The sequence below is a fragment of the Lipotes vexillifer genome, unplaced genomic scaffold (genome assembly GCF_000442215.2).
Source record: "Lipotes vexillifer unplaced genomic scaffold, Lipotes_vexillifer_v1.1 scaffold1319, whole genome shotgun sequence".
Classification (NCBI taxonomy): Eukaryota; Metazoa; Chordata; class Mammalia; order Artiodactyla; family Lipotidae; genus Lipotes; species Lipotes vexillifer.
In genome coordinates, this window is record NW_006779997.1 from 323592 (window position 1) to 345585 (window position 21994).

At 40.0% G+C, this 21994-nt stretch overlaps 1 protein-coding gene across 1 annotated transcript; it reads right to left on the minus strand.

The window, feature by feature from the left end:
* Positions 1-431: 431 nt before the first annotated feature.
* On the minus strand, positions 432-21488 carry USF3 (upstream transcription factor family member 3). Its single transcript, XM_007453146.1, has 5 exons — positions 21442-21488; positions 19703-19731; positions 17515-17597; positions 9872-9968; positions 432-6862 (listed from the first exon to the last, which is right to left on the minus strand). Exons 1-5 carry the CDS (start codon positions 21486-21488, stop codon positions 432-434), a joined length of 6687 nt encoding a protein of 2228 aa, XP_007453208.1.
* Positions 21489-21994: the final 506 nt, after the last annotated feature.

The following is a 21994-nucleotide window of genomic DNA, read 5'->3' on the forward strand; positions in this document are numbered from 1 at the left end:
CAAACTGTCTGTATTTTTGGAAAGCAACTCAATCAGCTCGACTATTTTACAAATTATCAACAATCAAGTTTAAAATCTAGGTTCCTTCCTACCACCCAGGACACACCAAGATGATCTCCCTCAACTTCCAGCCGATTAATATCTAGGGAATGTCAGATTACAGATCAAACTTGAAAATGTAAATCTGCTTGGAAAATTTTTTAAAAAGTACACCACGCAGTTAAAAATGAAAGATAATTTGTTTTCGACGACCCAGTATTTGCCTCAACTCTGACACAGCTTCCCTACATTCAGAAGATAACTGACAATTTATTATACAAACACAAGGAGATACACTCACACAATCTCTCTCTTCCTGTGCACATGTGTGAATACACACACAAATATATTTGTAATCTCACCCATTACATTTATGTTTAGTCAGTCAGTATTTAAACAGCTGAACTGCAATCATGACCTAAAATATGGCTTATGTTGTGGGCAGGTCTGTTTGAGGACTGCTTGGAAGAGTCTGAGGCAGAGGAGTTTGCTATCGTAAGCAAAGGTGACATGGCTGAGCCGTCAGGGAGAGCTGTAGCTATTTCTGGAAACAAAGATGTCATGTTAAAATTGGATAAGTGAGAGTTGGTCATGTGCATTGGGGGCATGTCAGGCAGAAGAGGAAAACTTGGTTGAGCAAAACCAACAGGTCTGGGAGGAGATAAAATTGATCCAAATCGGTTATTCAAGCTTCCACTGTTTACCTTCTCTGTGCTAGGATTCGAGAACATTTGATTAGAAAAATAGGGGATTGAAATATCGTTGGACAGTGTAGGATGAGCAGGAGAGTATGGGGGATAGAAGGAGGGGAGAGTATTTTGGGGATCTACAGGGATGAGGGCTGGAGTCCGAGTGGCACTAGGCTGAGTAACCTGTGGAATGAAAGAAGTATTAGCATTTATTGGTGGATTCATGCCACCCTCGGGAATAAATGGAAAACCAAAATTTTGTGACAGTGTATGCTGGTCAGGCGCTGAATTATCATTAGGTACTTGTGGGCCATCAGGCATGAAACGAACAATACTTCCTCTCTTTTCTGTAGTGGGTTGTTGGCGTCCAAGAATCATACTGCCACTAGTAGACAGAGGAAGATGCGGAAGACTCGGATCAAAGACATTACTGTGTCTTTGGTTTCCAGAGCGATTCCTTTCAGGCTGACGAATTTTGGAACCGCTGCTGTCTTGCAAAGGATGCCTCGATCGCTGGGGAACTGAAGAACTAGTTTGACGTACAGGAGGCCCTTGGTCAGCACTTCCGTGAGACACAGACGGATGCAGCAAACCTGGCCTTGCAACCCCATGCATGTTGGCTGTGACTGGAGGGTTCATGTGGCCCTTGGTCCCGTGACTGTCAGTAATCCTCATGGGATTGGACTTCTGTACAGAAACGTTGGGACTTGTGTTTCGACCTTGAATATCTCCTGAGGAAGAAGAACTCGAAAACGGAATATTCAAAGTGCTGTTCCTGGTGTTAATTGCACCCAGGGACATGTCACAACTCTCCCTATTCTGACTCTCACTCTCTCTTCTAACATGGACACTTTCATGAGTTGGGGGACAATTATATTCGATTGCAGAGGAGGGACCACACTGTGTATTCCTCTGATGCTCTGGGAGTGGTCTCTGGCTCCCAATGACCTGATCACCCAGGTGAGGGGCAAGTAAACTCTGCATGAAACTTTGGTGACATGTATTTTCACTGTCCCTTGGTGGGACAGCATTTCCTGTTGGGATGCTCTGAACTGGTGGGTAAGGTAGTCTCTTTTGGCGGTCAATTGGTGGTGGACCAGGGTTTTGGCTAATTCGAAAAGCCTGGGACTGCATACTCCTCAAGGATGACACAGGGTTACCTATTTCATTATTTCTTGAAGACTGCACTTCAAAATTACTCTGGGGCTGCTGACTGGCTCCGCTTGGCTTAAATGTCTGACAGTCAGAAAGGCGGATATCTGAGGTAACAGGATGGTCCACACGGCCCTGCATATTATGAATGGCCAAACTCTTATTTCTGGGAACATCAAGGTAGCTTCTCATTTCAAGCTGATCTGAAATTCTGGAACCCTGGATCGATATACCCATTCTCTGCTCTGAATTGGAAGATGTCTTTCCAATGAGTGCCTCCGCAGAGTAACTTGAAACTCTATTTCTCTCTGGCCTGTGTGGAGTACAAGTCATGTCTGAAGGTCTCGTCACGATACTCGGTTGGGACACCATTTGCTGCTCTATGCCTCTTGATGTCAGAAGCCTCTGCATTGGATTATGCCCAGATACGTGTTCAGAAGAAAGCCCCGCACCTTGCTGCCGGCTTCCCACCTCCTGCTGGTGCATGATGTCTTGACTGAGATGGTTATGGTGACTGCGGCTTGTGGAAGGGTTTTCACGACTCTTCTCTGGCTGGGAGCTTCCAAAGTGTTGCTGCATCTGTTGCTGCATCTGCTGATGGTGGGGGTGTGGCTGACCGCTCTTGGGTCGGGATTGGTCAGTTCCATGGTGCTTGGGTTGTAGAGAAAGCTGAGAGGCCTGAGTGCCCTGAACAAGAGTCCTCTTTTTCTGCATCTGAACTTCCTGTTGCAGGGTTCTCTGTTGGTGGACGTGGGGCTGAGAGTGGACAGAGCTCTCCGCGTGAGGTACGTGATGCTGCAGTTGATATAAGTGATGCCTCTCTCTTAACTGCCCCGCTTGCTGCTGCTGCTGCTTTAAGTAGAGATGGTTACTATGCAGGTGAGGCACCCCTTGAGCTGGCACATGCTGCTGCAGAGCCTGCAGATGTTGGCTGGCCTGCGTTTGCTGCTGCTCAGCCACGGAAGGCTGCGAATTGCACTGAACCTCAGTTTGCCTCAACGCAGGGGCCACAAAGTTGTTACCAGGTGGGAATAACCGCGTAAGGCCATCTCCATGTGCTGGGTTGCTAATAGGCACAACTGAGTTTGACGAGTTGGGAGGGATCTGACTAACCATCATCTGAGTTTGATCGGAAATGCTGTCTGGAGCTCGGCTCATCAGGGACAGACCTTCAAGCCGGAGGGGAGCCGGTTGACAATGCTTTTGACGTTTAGCTGAAGACAGTAAAAGGTCATCTTGGACAGCACGCTTAGCAGAGTTTTTGCGGCTTTCATGACTTGGCTTTAAGAGTGGCTCTTGAATCTGTGGATTTGGTATGGTACCAGCCATAGTACTGAGCTGTTCTTGGGAGTATTCGGTCATCAGAGATGGTCCAGGAGGCTGACTGCCATAGGAGCTAGATGAAACCGTCAGATTAACCGTTACAGGAACAGCTGTTTGCTCTGAAGTTTGGGATAAACCAGCGCAGCTGACCAGAGGATGGCTGATGCTGCTCTGATGGATAAGATTATTCACACTTAAACTGGTGATGCTTGGTGGCTGAGAAGTCGAAACCTGTAAAGAGGCATTTGATGTTTTCATCCCTATAGAACAACTTGGTTTTTCAAGGGGCTGACCCACAGTTGCTTCAATTGAATCCTGAGAATTAAATTCATTTGGTGTCGCTTCTGCCTGTCCTGGGCCATTCTCTTTAGATATCTGGGTTTTGAAAGGCTGGTCTCCCTCTAAAGAGGATGCTTCAGAAGGCTTTGAAGGAACTTCCCTTATATCAGCCTGGGCGCCAGCTCTTCCCTTCTCAAGGTTCTCCTGGTCAAAAATAGCTCTTGCTGCAAGAGCTACTATATCAGTTTGCTCTACAAAGGTACAGCTGTCACACGTATTAGTCGTTGCATTGCTGGTGACATCCTCTCTAGTTGTTTCAGGAAGCATGGATGCAACTGAGAAACTACGACTACTGCCAGAGCTGGTTGACATGGGGGAGTCAGCCTGCCTACTGGTGAGCAAAGAACCATTAATAACCTCCTGATCAGGGATGCAGGAATGATGTGGTCCTGGATCTCTGTCATCACTGCTCATCAGTAATAGCTCCTGTTTGGGATGTAAATCAACACTCGAATGGACTATTTTAGAATCTTCTGAAGAAAAGTCAGGATGGTCCACCTGGACTGAAAGAGATGATTTCTGAGGGTCTTTTTCTTTAGCAAGACCAGATAGCAGTGCAGTTAAACCCTGCCCCTTTAAGAGACCTGTGGTTTGCACTGTAGCTGATGAATCTTGCTCAGCCCTGCAAGGTTCAGCAATGACTTCTACCTCAGAAACACAGTCAGTACTTGCAGTGCTCGTGGCAGATGACAAATCAGAAACCTGAGAAACCAAAACGTGGGGATCATTCGCAGACGAAATCAACACGTTGGCTGAAGTGCAGGATTTGGCAGCATCTGGCAATGCCAAACTAGTTGGTGGCTTATCCTGAGATGTCTCTCGTTGGAAAACGGGGAGAGAATCTTTGGATTTTGCTGGGGCCATTGTAAAATGTTCACTTGTTACAGATTCTTGGGAGGATGAGCTAGACTCTTCTGCTGACTTAGATTTGGGTATGGACTCAGGTATCACTGATTCAGAATTCAGAACATCCAAAGAATGTGAGCCAGAAACACTTACACTATTTACCTGGGACATAGTGACAGATGGTAACACACCAGGGAGGCTGTCCAGAAGTCCATCATTACACGATGGCTCTGTGGAGCCTTCGGTGCTGGGGCAGTCTAACTTACCCACATCTCTGGCTGGGTTCAGGGTGCAGGCTGACTTATTAGTGGCTACGTGTTTCTTGACACTCGGCTTCTTATTCAGCCTTTTGGGCTTCATGTTAGGCAAACAAGCTACAGTGTTCATTGAGGGAGTAGTCACTAGATTATACGTACTGGGTAGTGTGGCTGAATTCTCCGTTGTCAAGGGAGATGCTACAGCTGTTGTTAATGAAACACAGTTAGCTGGGGTGGTTTGACTATTTGCAGCAGTTTGAGGATTGGCAGGCTGGCTAACAGACAGTTGTACACAGCTTTGCCCAGCCATCTGCGATATGCTTTGATTGAGGCTGGCCAAAGCGCCAAATGTATTCAGGGCAACATTGGTATTTGGATCTTCGCTGGTGGTGGGTTGAATAATTTGCATAGGGGTTTGACTTGTAGTTCCTGACGAAGACATCACAGGCTGCAAAGCAAAGAGCTGTCCATTTAAAGAAATCGTTTGAGGCTGTTGTTGGTTTGACATGGTTACAGAAAAAGTTTGTGTTGAATTAGATGCTGATAAAGATGAAGGTCTTGGTAATATGTGGACAAGGTGCTTTCCTCCAAAACTCTGTGGGGTCGAAACATTTTGCACTGAATTGTTAGACCCTATGATAGCACTGGCTCCATTGACAGGGAGTCGAACAGAACCGGGAGGTGGAGCGGAGAGGAGTGGCAAAGGGTTCTGATTAGCTGCCTGTATGATTACTATCTGTTGACCTACTGTTTGGTTGGGAACCTCTGCCCTCATCATTGTTGGGCACGGGGTGGTGCTGGGTGGCTGAAGAATGATAACGTTTTGATTAGCAGGAGCTGCGTTAACAGCCGACCCAACTGGCTGAGCCATCTGAATCACTTGCATTGCTGAATTCAATGGAAGGATACTTTTTGGAGGCTGAGATTTAACTTGTGGCTGGGCAATCAGTGACTGCATAGGTAAAGATGGACAAGAAGGCAACGTTACAACTACTTGCTCAACTGGCTGCCCATCTGCTGGAAAGGAATTATTCAAGTTGACGCCTGTAGCCACACATCTACTGTGGTTGGCCGTGGTGGGGCTAGTACCAGACTCATTTAATACTGGAGTCACAGCAGAAGATGGTGTCTGGCTTAAGGGCTGAATAGTGTTTCCCGCCAGTTGCAAAGTAGTCCACGTCGTCTGCGTGTTTCCAGCTGAGGAAATTCGGGTAAGGCTATTAATGTTTTTCAAATCTGAAGCACTAACAGCTGAAGAAGGCAAAGAACAAGAAAGAGTCCAACCACTGTCCACAGGGTTTGCAGAAAGGGTGCTCACGGGGGTGGTGGTCTCCCCTCCTCCAGGGGCAGATGGGGCCACCACCGCAGTAACACTTGTCAAGTCTGCACCCTTGCTAATGCTCGCTGGACAAGAATCACCTGCAGATCTTGGAGGCTGGGAGCAGACTGTCGTGGTAACGGAAACAACAAAGGTGGTTTGAAAGTCACTTCTGCACTCCTGTACGCTCAGGCAGGACTTGCTTCCTTGGTGTCCTCTAGTGGCAGTTGCTGAGTAGCTGGAGGAGATGCTTGTGGCACAAGGGACTGTTTTCTTCAATAATTTGGGGCTCTCTTGCCCATTCTTATTTTCAGAAGAATTTTGATCCTTTAGACATGTGTGCAATGAATGATGCTGGGGTGGTACAGGCCCGACAGGGACAGTCATCAGTGAGCCACTGCTGGCACCAAGCACACTCGACTCACTTTCGGAGGTGGAGACCTCAAGAAGGTTTTGAGCAGAAATGGTAGCAGGAAGACAAAGAGGAACAGGCTGGTTGGCAGCCAGTGCAGAAACCGTGGTCTGATGCCATGGCTTGTTTTCAGAAGGGTAAACTCCAGAAATAGACACAGGAGTCACAAGATTGCAAGTCCTCTGCACTGGCACCACATTGGCAGTTTGCTTCTGTAAATTATGACCAACGTTAAACGTTATCCCCTGAACAGCTGTTCCCTGGCTATTTCCACCAGGCTGACTCCCGCTGGAATAAACAATGATATTCTTTTGAACCTGGTCACTGGGTATAACAACAGAGACCTTTGAGTTTTTAAGATTTCCTTTCCAGTGGATTGTGGGGTCATCATATAAACATATGTCATTTGCTTTTAGTAATTCAATATATCGGCCATTTTCTTTTTGAATTTCTTCCAGTTGTTTACGTAGCTTTTTAATTTCTTCAGCTACAATATCAAAAACAAAAATGAAAAAATTACCTCTAAGTGTCAATATTTATAATAATTTAAGAAACAGCTGTATACTAAACTACTGAATACTAATTTTAGCATTCTAAATACCTCAATTGAGAATCTTCAGCTCTTTTCTAATATAAGTTCTTTCTTCTTTTTAGAATGGTATCTCAAATCTCTATCCTAATCCTTTGAAAAGTATGTATCTTTAAAGGTCAACAATTCAAAGGTCAGAAATTACTCATAATGTAGAACTCTCAAAATTCAAAATAGGGCAGCAAGGAAAGACATACTGATATCACGGTAACACGCTAGGAAAAGAACACTGAATATCAATATAATAGCACTTAAATGTTGCAATAACTAACATTACTTTATGGTGGTAACAGAGAGTTTTTTTTTTTTTTTTTTTTTTTTGCCCCTCTCACCACCTCAGCTGTATACTAAACTACTGAATACTAATTTTAGCATTCTAAATACCTCAATTGAGAATCTTCAGCTCTTTTCTAATATAAGTTCTTTCTTCTTTTTAGAATGGTATCTCAAATCTCTATCCTAATCCTTTGAAAAGTATGTATCTTTAAAGGTCAACAATTCAAAGGTCAGAAATTACTCATAATGTAGAACTCTCAAAATTCAAAATAGGGCAGCAAGGAAAGACATACTGATATCACGGTAACACGCTAGGAAAAGAACACTGAATATCAATATAATAGCACTTAAATGTTGCAATAACTAACATTACTTTATGGTGGTAACAGAGAGGTTTTTTTTTTTTTTTTTTTTTTTGGCCCCTCTGCACGACTTTCAGGATCTCAGTTCCCCAACAAGGGACTTAACCTGGGACCACGGCAGTGAAAGCCCAGAATCCTAACCACTAGGCCACCAGGGAACTCCCGACAGTCTCTTTTATAAATGGCTTTAAACTGGTTTCTATGTTACCCTTTGAAACGACAGAGACCAAGCAGAACATGTAAGAAGTAAGATGGGAGAGTGCTAAAGAAAGCACCACCAGTGAAACTTGCTTTTTCCTTGGTGGGGCCAATGTGTGTATGCTAGTGAGTAATGAAGATATCCGTGATGCCCTACACTGTTTTAAAGGAGACAGCCTCAACCATGGATACTAAGGGTCAGCCTTGGCTGTTGGTATGTATGCTCTGTGGCCCTGTACATCCCCACCTGCCGTGCCATAGTAGGTATTCTCCCCCATTCCCTCCGCCAAAGGCAGCCAATCCTCAAGGCCAGTACCTTATGAGGTAGCCTGAAGTAACAAGTTCTGTTCCAACAAGGAGGAGCTGAGACTATCAGATTGTTTTTCTCAGCTATTTAAAGAAAGAGCCACAGAAGAAAGATGCCAATGTGCTATGGACATTAGAAATTAAAGGACAATTATCATGGACCAAATAATAAAGAAGATGGTTCTCACTTATTGTGCACTTACTCTATGCCTGGCACTTTTCATTCACTGTCTCATTTAATGATGATAATAATAACAACAACAACAACAGATAACATTTATCAAGCATTTACTCTTGTGCTGCGCTTTAAGTGCTTTACCTGTGTTATCTCTTTTAATCCTCATAACAACCACGAGATGGGACAAACACCTTTGTCATCATCACTTTTAGCTGTAAGAAACAGGTTCAGAGTAGCTATATAATTTGCCTAAAGTCGACTAGATAGATGCTATGATTATCCTCATTTTAAGACAGGGAAACTGACACTTGGAGAGGTTAAGTAACTGGCCAAAGGTACTGAGTGAGCAGAGGAAGTCAAGACTCAAACCCAGGTGGGCCTGACTCCCAAGAGCACTGCTGTGGCCACTGTGCAAGACTGTCACGTGGACAGTGAGTATGTGGAGGAGGCTGCTGGGAAAAGAAGAGAGAGCAGATACAAAACAGAACCAAAGAAAGGATCACGACCGCGATGACAACACAGTCGGACTTAAGGGGCCTCGGGTGCTGCCCCAACCCCTGGCCTGGCTGTTCAGCTCTTCCTGAACCGCCTGCAACTTGTATTTCTTCAAGTTTCCCTTTTCCCTAGGGTAACTCGATTGCCTCAGATGCTGGGCTGTGAAACCAGAGGAGCCCTCATTAGAAAAGTCTATACATCACTCTAGCCTTACCATCCCTTTTGTGGGTGCCTCAAAATGGTTACCAAACATTGATTATGTACCTAATTGCCTGACAGCATCATAAAACAGGACCTGGACCATAAAAGACAGCTGACTGAGGGGAGGGGTAAGTTGTCAGCTAACTGAAAGTAAACAAGAATTCAGAATGCCGACCTTCTGGATGTGCTTTCCAGCACTTCTTACAATAAACACAGCCCAGCATTGCTCCCACGTCAGCAAATTCTGAGGTGACCTACTGAGTTGTCACAGGAGATTCTCATTTTTCTTTTTAGCTGTTACAAGGAAACCTTCTCTCCAATGCAAATGGGAAAAGAGAACTCATCTGATAGCATAAAAAAAGTCACCTCTAAAAATCAAATGTCATTAAACGACCAGGCAGTCTCACGCACACATTACATGCAGTATAAACAATTATGAACTGCATGTTTTGGCCTTTGGAGTTAACTCCTAGTTAAGTCCTGGCACAGGCATATCTTTATCTGTTTTAAGTTACACTGAGCAGGACTCCCGCTGCATCCTCTTATGGGATTCCCCTAGCTGGAAGATCCACCTGGAAGGAAGGAGATCCAGTATTATTTGCATCAGGATCCAGTATTATTTGCATCATGAGTTTAGCAAACATGAAGAACAAGAAGAGTAAAAAATCAAAATCGTGTGTGTGCCTACAAGGTTAGAGTTGCTCAAAGAAGGGGGAAAAGAGGTCAACTAGGTTGAATTTATTTGCAACACTATTCTCACAGGCCCACCCAATGCATGATCTTAATGTATTAGGGCAAAAAAGCCTTCTGTATCCTAATATAAGTTGCACTGTGACACAAAGGCCTGAACATTGAAAAAACAACAGAAAGTAAGAATCTTAAAATCTTTACCTTGTTCATTGTTTCCTCCATTAAGCAGGAGTTCATCGTTTTGCCTTTTCAATTCTGTTATATACTTAAAGGCTTGGTCCAGGATCATATTCTTGCTCTGCCAAAGAAAATCAACCATTTAAAAGTTTCGCTGAAGGGTAAGAACTTGCCAGAAGAAAGTTAAAGCTTTGGTTTTTATCACATATATGTGATACGTATCTTTTCAAAATTTAAAACTGCCACCATATTCAACACTTCTACTGTTCCTCTTTCATTTAGTATTTATTGAGGCTCTGTTCTAGGCACTGGGGATATAATAAACTAAAGGGACAAAGTTCCTGACCTTGAGGAATATTATTTATTTATGAGGAACTATTATATATTAATACCTATTTATATTTATAAATAAAATCAGGTGGTGATAAATATAATGAAGAAAAAGCAAGTAGGGTACTTCACTCTCTGTTAATCTAGTCACCTCCCTTGCCCGGTCTAGGTTTGAGTTTAGATGTATCTTTCTCTAGGAACTCTTCCCTGGGCCTCTCTGCTCTAGAACTCTGTATTTCCTTGGCTAGATGGTAGGTATTATTCCCCTCTTACTATGATATTTACTGTGTGCTTTATTATTCCAGATCACAGAAGAGCATAATGGATGGGAGCGCAGATTCCCCCACTTAGCATTTCTGTAACTGGGGAAAGTTACTTACTCTTTCTAAACCTCAGTTTTTCATTTGTAAAATGGGGATAATAAAAGTACGTACCTTGAAGGGTGTGGTAAGGATTAAAGTCTTTAATATAGAGAGAGCATGTAACACTCTGAGAACACAGTTAGTGGGGTATGGAAAATGCTTAATAATTGCTAGCTTCTTGTAGCTACTGTTTGTCAGGTCCTATGTTAAGTACGTCAAATGCATTATTTCTTGGACTCAGAAGAACTATATTGTTTTTCCTTATTTGTTCAGCTTTATTGAGGTATAATTGACAAATAAAATTGTAAGATATTAAAAAAATAATAGTAAAGTAGGGTAAGGAGGGGGCCAGAGAGATGGCAGAGGTTACTCTGTGCTGTGGACTGAATGTGTGTGTCCCCCTACAATTCATGTTGAAGCCCTAATCCCTGATGTGATGGTATTTGAAGGTGGGGCCTTTGGGAGGTAATTAGGTCATGAAGGTAGATCCCTCATGGATGAGATCACTGCCCTTAGAAGAAAAGACATGTGAGAGGTGATCATTCTCTCTGTCATGTGAGGACACAACCAAGAAGAAAGCCCACATCAGGAACCGAACCCGGTGACACCTTGATCTTGGACTTCCAGCCTCCAGAACTGTGAGAAATACATTTTTGTTATTTAAGCCACCCAGTCTATGGTAATTTTCTTATAGCAACCCAAACTGACCAAGACATTCTGCTACAATCTATTTAATATAGGGAGGCTGGGGAAGGCCTCTCTGTAAGGTGATATTTAAGCAAAAATCTGAAGGGAGTACAAGAAATTATGCCCTGTGGATATGTGGAGGAAGAAGGCTCAGGTATCAGGATCAGCAAGGACAAAGGTCCTCAGGCGGGGCTGAGTTTGACATGTTGGAGGAATAGTAAGGAAGTGAGTGAGACTAGAGTCAAGCATATTGGGAACAGTAAGAGGAGAGAGGCTAGAGAGAGCTTTCAAGACCATGGAAAGATTTTAGATTTTAATGTTATTCTTTACTCTGTCAACCACAACTACAAACTGTTCTAAATAGTAGGTTGAGATAACAATGTCACTTGATTGAGTTTTGGTGTCATGCTCCCAATATATTCCATTCCTAAGCTTTCTCAAAATGATCATATTTTATGTCAAAGTTCCTGGATTCTTTACTTAAATTTTTAAAATTGAAAATATAATATATGCATATGGCAAAAAAAAATGTAAATAATATGAAGAGATATATAATGAAAAGTACATTCCCTTTGACTTTAGCCCTCCAAACCCCTTTCCGGAGTCAACAACTGTAAGTTACTTATATGTATCTTTCCAGAAATATTCTATGCCAATACATATATACATATATATGTATATGTGTGTGTATATATATATACACACACACATATATATATATGTATATATATATATATATATATATAAATCTTTTTTTTAAAACCCAGATAGAAGGATACTATAAACAGTATGTTACATGGATGCAACTAAAGATTATCATACTAACTGAAGTAAGTAAAAAAGAGAAAGACAAATACCATATGATAGCACTTATATGTGGAATCTAAACTACAGCACAAATGAACTTATCCATGAAACAGAAAGAGACTCACAGACATAGAGATCAGACTTGTGGTTGCCAAGGGGGAGGCAGGGAGGGAGAGGGATGGACTGGGAGTTTGGGGCTGGTAGATGCAAACTATTACATTTAGAATGGATACACAACAAGGTCCTACTGTACAGCACAGGGAACTATATTAAATCTTCTGGTATAAACCATAATGGAAAAGAATATTTTAAAATAAAGAATGTATATATGTGTATAACTGAGTCACTGTGCTATACAGCAGAGACTGTCACAACACTGTAAGTCAACTGTACTTTAGCAAAAAAAAATTTTAAGTATGTTACATTATTTTGTTTTAATTTTCAAAAATATATTTTGGGGACTTCCCTGGTGGTGCATGGTTAAGAATCCGCCTGCCAATGCAGGGAAACGGGTTCGATCCCTGGTCGGGGAAGATCCTACGTGCCGTGGAGCAACTAAGCCCATGCGCCACAACTACTGAGCCTGCGCTCTAGAGTCCATGTGCCACAACTACTGAAGCCTGCATGCCTAGAGCCCGTGCTCCACAACAAGAGAAGCCACCGCAGTGAGAAGCCTGCGCACCGCAACAAGGAGTAACTACCGTTTGCTGCAATTAGAGAAAGCCCACGTGCAGCAACAAAGACCCAGTGCAGCCAAAAATAGGAGTAACTACCGTTTGCTGCAATTAGAGAAAGCCCACGTGCAGCAACAAAGACCCAGTGCAGCCAAAAATAAAATGAATTAATTAATTAAAAAATATATTTATATATCTTGGATGGTATGGTCATTTTATGGATCTTCGAATCCTTGAGCATGGTATATCTTTCCATCTGTTTGTGTTGTCTTTAATTTCCTTCATCAGTGTCTTAAAATTTTCCAAGTACAGGTCTTTTACCTCCTTAGTTAGATTTATTCCTAGGTATTTTATTCTTTTTGATACGACTATAAATGGGATTGTTTTCTTAATTTCTTTTTCAGATAGTTTGCTGTTAGTGTATAGAAACATAACAGATTTCTGTATATTAATTTGTATCCTGAAACTTTACTAAATTCATTAATGAGTTCTAGTAGTTTCCTGGTGGCATCATTAGGATTTTCTATGAAGAGTACCATGTCTTCTGCAAACAGTGACAGTTTTTCTTCTTCCTTTCCAATTTGGATTCTTTCTATTTGCTTTTCTTATCTGATTTCTGTGGCTAGCACTTCCAGTACTATGATGAGTAAAAGTGGCAAGAGTGGGCATTCTTTGTCTTCTTAGAGGAAATACTTTCAGATTCTTACCATTGAATATGATGGTAGCTGTGGGCTGTCACATATGGCTTTATCATGCTGAGGTATGTTTTCTCTAAACCCACTTTGTTGAGAGTTTTGATCTTAAGTGGATGTTGAATTTTGTCAAAAGCTTTTTCTGCATCTATTGAGATGATTATATGATTTTTATTCTTCAATTTGTTAATATGGTGTAAACACACTGATTGCTCTGCAGATAGTGAACCATCCTTGCATCCCAGGGATAAATCCTTCTTGATCATTGTTTATGATCCTTTTAATGTACTGTTGAATTCAACTTGCTAACATTTTGTTGAGGATTTTTGCGTCTACGTTCATCAGTGATACTGGCCTGTAATTTTTGTGCTCATGGATTGGAAGGACTAATATTGTTAAAATGAGCATACTACTCAAGGTAATCTACAGATTCAATGCAATCCCTATCAAAATACCAATGGCTTTTTTCACAGAACTAGAACAAATAATTTTAATATTTGTATGGAAACACAAAAGACCCCAAATAACCAGAACAATCTTGAAAAAGAAGAACAAAGCTGGAGGTATCATGCGTGATTTCAAATTATACTACAAAGCTACAGTAATCAAAACAGTATGGTACTGGGACTTTCCTGGTGGTCCAGTGGTTAACACTCCATGCTTCCAATGCAGGGGATGTGGGTTCAATCCCTGGTCGGGGAACTAAGATCCCACATGCCGTGCGGCATGGCAAAAATAAATAAATAAATAAACAAACAAACAGTATGGTACTATCATAAAAACAGACACATAGAGCAATGAAATAGAAATAAACCTATGCACTTATGGCCAATTAACCTATGACAAAGGAGGCAAGGATACTTTGGGGAAAAAGACAATCTCTTTATTAGGTGGTGCTGGGAAAACTGGACAGCTACATGTAAGAGAATGAAATTAAAACATTTTCTCAGACCATATACAAAAATAAACTCAAAATGGATTAAAGACCTAAATGTAAGACTGAAAACCATAAAACTCCTAGAAGAAAATATAGGCAGAACACTGTGACATAAATTGTAGCAATATTTTTTTGGATCTGTCTCCTCAGGCAAGGGAAACAATAGCAAAAATAAACAAAAAGGACTACATCAAACAAAAACTAAGACAGTGTCCTTTCATAAAGCAAAAGTTGAGACAAAGGCAGAACCTGATAATGCCCACCTACTGCACAGTAAATGAAACTATCAACAAAACAAAAAGGCTGCCTACTGAATGGGAGAAGATATTTGCAAATGATATATCCAATAAGGAGTTAATATCCAAATATACAAAGAACTCATACAACTAAATATCAAAAACCAAACAACCCAATTAAAAAATGGGCAGAGGATCTGAATAGACATTTTTCCAAAGAGGAAATGCAGATGGCCAACAGGCACATGAAAAGATGCTCAACATCATTATCATGAGGGAAATGCAAATCAAAACTACAATGAGATATCACCTCCCACCTTTCAGAATGTCTGTTATCAAAAAGACAACAGGGACTTCCCTGGTAGTCCACTGGGTAAAACTCCGTGCTCCCAGTGCAGGGGTCTGGTTTCTATCCCTGGTTGGGGAACTAGATCCCACATGCATGCCACAACTAAGAGTATGCGTGCCACAACTAAAGATCACGCATGCCACAACGAGGATCCCATGTGCCGCAACTAAGACCTGGAGCAACCAAATAAATAAATAAATAATTTTTAAAAACAGAAAAAACAAACAGAACCCAAAAACAACAAATAAGAAGTGTTGGCGAGGATGTGAAGAAAAGGGAACCTGCATGTCCCGTTGGTGAAAATGTAAATTGGTGCAGTCACTATGGAAAACAGTATGGAGACTCCTCAAAAACTTAAACACAGAATGACCATACAATCAAGCAATTCCACTCCTGGATATTTATCCAAAGAAAACAAAAATACTAATTCCTAAAGATATATGCATCCCTATGTTCATTGCAGCATTATTTACAATAGCCAAGATATGGAAACAACCTAAGTCCTCATCAATAGATGAATGGATAAATAAGATGTGATATGTGTGTGCATATATCTATATCTACACTATACTTTCTAAAGGCTGTATTTATTTTGTTTACCAGTCTATTACTGATAAATACTTAAGCTATGAAAGAGAAATTTCGTTTTTTTTATTCTTCAGCTTTTAAAAATGTTACAGTGAATGTTTAAGCTCTACCCAGTATTTATACTATTAAATATCTCCAGTACTTTATCTGATAGCTCTCTTCATGTAGGAGTCAGTGATTTAGGGCTTTGATTCAGCAAGTTACAATTTTGGGTCCCTTAGGCTGGGTCCCATCAGAAATCCAGTATAACCCAGGAAACACTGTACTTTAGAGAAAGAAACTAAGATAGTGTCCTTTCTTAAAGCAAATGTCGAGACAAAGGCAGAACCTGATAATGCCCACCTACTGCTTCTCTACTGCAGATGAGGGTGGGGACATGCGGCAATAGTTAAGAAAATCTAAATCTATTCAGCTTCTGGAGACCAAATACTGACTTCCACTGCACATTCTAGGACACCAAGAAAAGAGAAATGATTATGGTTTCCTTTCAGAGAAACTTGTAGGAATAAAAGCCAAGAGGAGGAACATTTTATTGGGCAAACACCAGTGCTTAGTGAGCAGTTACTATACATTGATATGTGGAGAAAGAAAAACAATCAGAAGACATAGTACCTGCCCTTAAGTTTGCCTGTGTGTTAAGGAAACAGAAAGTACCTTTTTAAAAAGACTAAAAAACACATTTATGCAAGACTAGGTACCATCTTGTAGGGGAGAATGAAAAGAAACTGAATTGTAAGACCTTGCTGAGGGAGACAGTGTTGTGAAGTGAACACATTGATCTGTCCCTCCCCACCAAAAGCCTGGGATGGTTTGGGACTGGGAAGCTCCAGCTACCCCAGAAGGTGGGGTGAGGCATGGGTTAAAACTGAGGGGACTGATAGAAAGATTCTTCTTTTGCAGTAATAAGAACCACACACTCACACACACACACACACACACACACACACACACACACATCCTATGCAGCTGGATGACTTCCCCTCTTCCCCAACCACAGGAGACAAGTTTATTTTCTGTGAAATTTGAACCAGAAGATTTCAGCCTCAAGGATACTTACTTGGCACAGAAGTGGACAAGATGAGGCTCCTAAACGAAAACAGGGAGGTAAAGTAAAATCCTGCCTTCTAAAGCATGAGACTCTCCAGCATCCCTTCCCCATCCCAGCTCCCAGAAAAATGGCAATGAGCCTTATAGTTCTTTTCCCACCATTCCCACTCCTAGGTAGGGTGCTGAAGGATCCTTCTCCGGAAAATAAATTAATAGCTAACCCCAAAAGAAGAAATCTACAAATACTGATACTGTTTAGTTCAGCAACAATAACAACAACATCAGCTCACTAGCCAATCACCAGACAGTTAGGACCACCAAACCACAGCCTGTTCAATCAGCTTTTTAATGTCTCGTTCTCAAATATGAAAAAGACAGCTAAGTATCATTAAATATTTAAGGAATGTCTCCAAAAAGAAAGGCAAAACATCAAAACAGAGGAGGGGAAAAGGAAATCAGAAGAAACAAAGACAATATAGAAAATAGAAGAAACATTTTAAAAAACCAAAATCCTATATAATATCCTCAAAGCTGAGATGATATTATATCCATAAAAAAACATGTATGAAAAGGAACAAAGAGAGTAAGAAAAATAGACTTGGAAATTAAAAATATAAGAGCTGAAATTATAAACAGAACAGTTGAAAGAAACCAACTAATTGAGATTGAAAAGGAAGGGTAGAGGGTTCCAGAAGTAAAGGAAGGAAAAATTGGGAAAATGGAAATTATGTGGCAATTTGACCATATAGAAACTGTAGTAAGAGACTGTTGGAGGTGTGGAAAGAATTAAAGATAGGCAGGTATATAGAAAACTGAGCAAATGAAAAACAATGAGGCAATTATTAACTCTAAAAAACCATTAATGGCAGGGAACAAAAATAATCATTCTGAGCACAGAAACAACTTAGGGAATTATCTGATCACAAGCAACTGGTGAAAGTATGAGTGGATTTCTTACCTGTTTCAGCGCCGGGGAGCATGGGATCAGCTCTCCTATTCTGTTTATCCCAGCATTGATTTTCTTCTTTCTATGCCTCTCCACTAGATAGAGGAAAAATTCATTTATCAAACCTTACAGTACTACTGCCAAAGTGTCTCATTCTCCCTGGGTAAAGAAATTTTAGGTAAAGAAATACCTAAGAAAGTCTTATCAAATAGTATCTACTGAATACAAATAACTACAATAAGATTTCTAAGAATGTCATATTCTAGGTTTAGTGTTATGGAAATCAATATAAGCCATACCTTTTATTAGGATTTAAAATAATGGAATCTATAATAATTAAATTCAAATTATAAACACAAAGTGCTAATACTACATTACTCTTAGGCCATTATTATATTTCAAGTAATTATTAGAGATTTTAATGATAACTAAATTACAATAACCCACTAGCTATGTTACTAGAAAGCTGCTTCTTTATAGCAAATGGGCAAATTAGACCTTTCTAGACAGATTAAAGAACTTTAACACACCTTTTAGGCTGACTAGAAGGCATTTTTGGAATAGAAACGGCTATTAGTTGTGACTTAAAATAGACAAGAAAAGGCACTGGTTTATTTTTTTCTATGGGGTCTGTGCTGTTCACTTTGGCCTATCTAAGAAGCTGAACAACTGACAACTTCTCAATTAACCGAGCAATGTTCCAGGCTTACGTGCTACAACTTTAAAAGCTGTATGAAAGGGGCAAGAAGATACAAGCGATGATCTAAATAGTTTTTCTATAAGACACTGTAAATAGAAAAATCAGTCTACTTTCTGTTAGTTTTCTAAAACCTTCCTTTTAACAAAGGACTTCAGCGCTTCTAAGAGGATGATCTTTCAGATATAGCATAAGTAGGTCTTGTTTTTCAAAATATATACTTTTTGCTTCATAATCTAGCAGTAAGAACATCCTTTCAATGACATCCATTTACCCTCTCTTAATAAATTACTATCAGGACATATTTATGGTCCCATGTGACATTTGATTCTAATAAAAAGATTTAGTTCATATGGCCAAAAAAATAAGATTTATTGATGTGGCCAAAAAAAACCCCCCACAAAGCAATGAACTATAGCTCACCTTTCTTCTGAATTCTCTAACAATAGTATTTGCTGTTATCTAAGAGCATATTTTTTAATGTGTGTAGATAAAACAACAAGAACAACAACATTAAGACTCTATCCACAGTGATAAAAGGGAATTCAAAGGTAGTAAACTCCCATTCTGGGGAACAGCAATGTCCTACCAGTGTTCAACACATCTTTGCATAGATACAGTTTTCCCCAGGGTCCTTTCCTTAGGGAAGGGAAGAGATTATTTATAGAGTAATAGAAATTGAGTCTAAAATATATATTTTTAGTTCTGAGTGTAGTCCCTGATGGAAAATAAAATGTTAAAAATGTACCAAATTGTCAATGTATGCACAATTACTTCTATAAATGTTTACCTGGCTGTGGCCTATAATTCTGATGTTTGAGATAAAAATCAAATATTTTTTTCTACATTTCTTCTTATAATTGAGAACTCCACAGCTTAATTTAAGACTGTTCACATTTCAAGTACCTTTAAGATCTACAGCCTGCTCCCCATTTCTTCCCTACTCCTGTAGGCAGCTAGCCCACTCCAGAATTTCTGCAGAGGTACATACTCTTCACTCTTTTTAGGAGGAGTATATCTGGAATTCCCCAGTGGGTGAAATCACTTAAAACACTAGCTCCAGGGGTATATTAATCCTTAAATTATTTAATAGACTATGAATCAGAAAATGATAAGCCATCTTCATGAGACTTAGGGAGTATTTTGTCAACTAAAAACAATATAGATTAAGTTATTTTGTATAAAATAAGTAAGATACAAGGGTATATTGTACAACACAGGGAATACAGTCAATATTTTATAATAACTATAAATGGAATATAACCTTTAAAAGTTTGAATCACTATGTCGTACACCTGTAATTTATATAACATTGCACAAGTGTACTTCAATATAAAAAATGCAAAAAAATAAATAAATAAACCAAACAATAAAGGAACACTTTCCTAAAATGTAATGAATAATGATTCTGTGCTTATAACATAAAAACACAGTCAACTGCAGTATAATTTCATTTTGAATGCAAAAAATGCTAACAAATAAAACTTAAATTGCTGTTTCTACCTGCATTGTGTGTCTCCCGATTTTTCTTTCTGAAACAAAAAGTACAGATAAAAGGAACATGAAAATAATAGGAAAACATTTTACTTTATATTTTGAGAACCATAAAAATTAATTTTATGAATTTGTATTTGTTGTATCAATGAGAAGCCATTTGAAGGAAAATTTTCTTAATAATATATTATGGCATAAAAACCTAACTGCAGATACATCAATATAAACTTAGAATTCACAATTTCTCAAAGTAACTACAATTCTCCATTTTTCCATACCCAGAAGTCACTGGATGGGAAGTAAGTCAATCATTGAAAATCTTACCTATTTGAAAAATGTTCTTAAGGGGCTAGTCAGCTCTCTAAGTGATGTGCCAAGTACAGCTGCCCCTTGAACAACATGGGTTTGAACTACACGGATCCACTTATACTTGTATTTTCTTCAATGGTAAATGCTACAGTACCACAGGATCCGCAGTTGGTTGAATCCATGGATATGGAACCGTGGATATGGAGAACTGTGAACAGGAGGTCTGGCTATACCCCTAGCTACACACTGTTCAAGGGTCAACTGTCGGTGATTTCTTTTTTTTTATAAATTTATTTTATTTTTATTTATTTATTTTTGTCTGCGTTGGGTCTTCATTGCTGCACGCGGGCTTTTTCTAGTTGCGGTGAGTGGGGGCTACTCTTTGTTGCAGTGCATGGGCTTCTCATTGCAGTGGCTTCTCTTGTTGCAGAGCACGGGCTCTAGGCGCACGGGCTCAGCAGTTGTGGCTCACAGGCTCTAGAGCGCAGGCTCAGTAGTTGTGGCGCACGGGCTTAGTTGCTCTGGGGCATATGGGATCTTCCCAGACCAGGGCTTGAACCCATGGCCCCGGCATTGGCAGGTGTATTCTTAACCACTGCACCACCAGGAAAGTCCCTGTAGGTGATTTCTGATGTTTGCTCTGGCACCTGGCCAGGGGTAGGGATGAGTATGTACAAAAAACAAGCAATGGTACAGAAGAAACTTGTAATCCCCAGGGAGGGAAGTGTGGTAGTCACTAGCACTCACGCACTAACAACTGGCATCTGAGCCATCTTTTGCATTTATGTACCTTAGGTTATCCAAACTCTTACATTTTCTTAAAAGCTAATCTACTAAAAACACCAATTTTCCCTTTTATGTACAATTACTCAATACCTAAGAATTCTCTAATAGCTATTTGGTAAGGAAAGAAAATAATGATTTTAATATTTAATAATGGAAGCGTTGGCCATGAAATTCTAAGCAGAAACATTGCCCAAAATGCTAGAAATTTTGAAGGAGATATTATACAAAGAACCAGAACTAATACTGTACTAATGTGCATATTGGCATTAATGGTTTGTAATGTCACAAAATGTCTGCTCAAACTGACTGCAGCCTAAGTGAACTTAGTATCCACCACAAAGACTAATATTGAATGCACGTAAAAATTTCAGGAGAGACTAAACATTTAGCATAGATTAGGTATTATACTATTTTAACTACTGATAGTCATTTTATTTCTTACACTGCTAGTAGAATTTAAAGGACAGGTAAATTTTAATTATGTACCCCTTTCAGTAAATCTATTTATATTTATCCACACCTATTTTTGAAGAGTAACGGTTTTCTAGGCATCCAAATGAAAGTTCCCTAAAGGACTACCTATTTAGCAAAGTGGGGACTAATTCTGCCTCTTATCTGCCAAACTGTATTATTTTTGGATTGTGTCTTCATACCTGTGCTGCTTTTTTGTAGGAGTCTCATTCTCTGTCATTTCTGGCATGGTTACAGTGATAGGAACCTACAAGGCATGGAAAGACATGTCAGAAAGTCTAAAGGCATTCTAGTATCTTGGAGAAACTGATTAATAGCAATTTGGTTTGAATACCAAGACACTAAGAAATAAAAGTGACATCATGAAAAAGCACTGGATTAGGTGTTGTAGATAAGTATAAGAAGATAGGACAAAAAATATTATAACCAGCAGGTGGAGAACATGGTGAATGTCAAATGTGAGGTATAGCCAGAAAGTGCTTGAGAAGATTGGAGGAGAGAAGGGTCATTATAGGTTTGGAAATCAAGAAAAGCCTAAAGGGGGTGTAGATTTGAGCAAGACCTGGAAAGACAGGTAAAACACACTTGTTGGGAGAGTATGTTCTTTGTTCATGATACTGTTTGTTCATGACACAAAATTTAAAACAATGGTCCTCCTCTCTGAACGCAGAAAAAACAAGTGACAAGTACAACAAATAAATAATATTCCATACATGGAAGCAAGCATTCATTCAT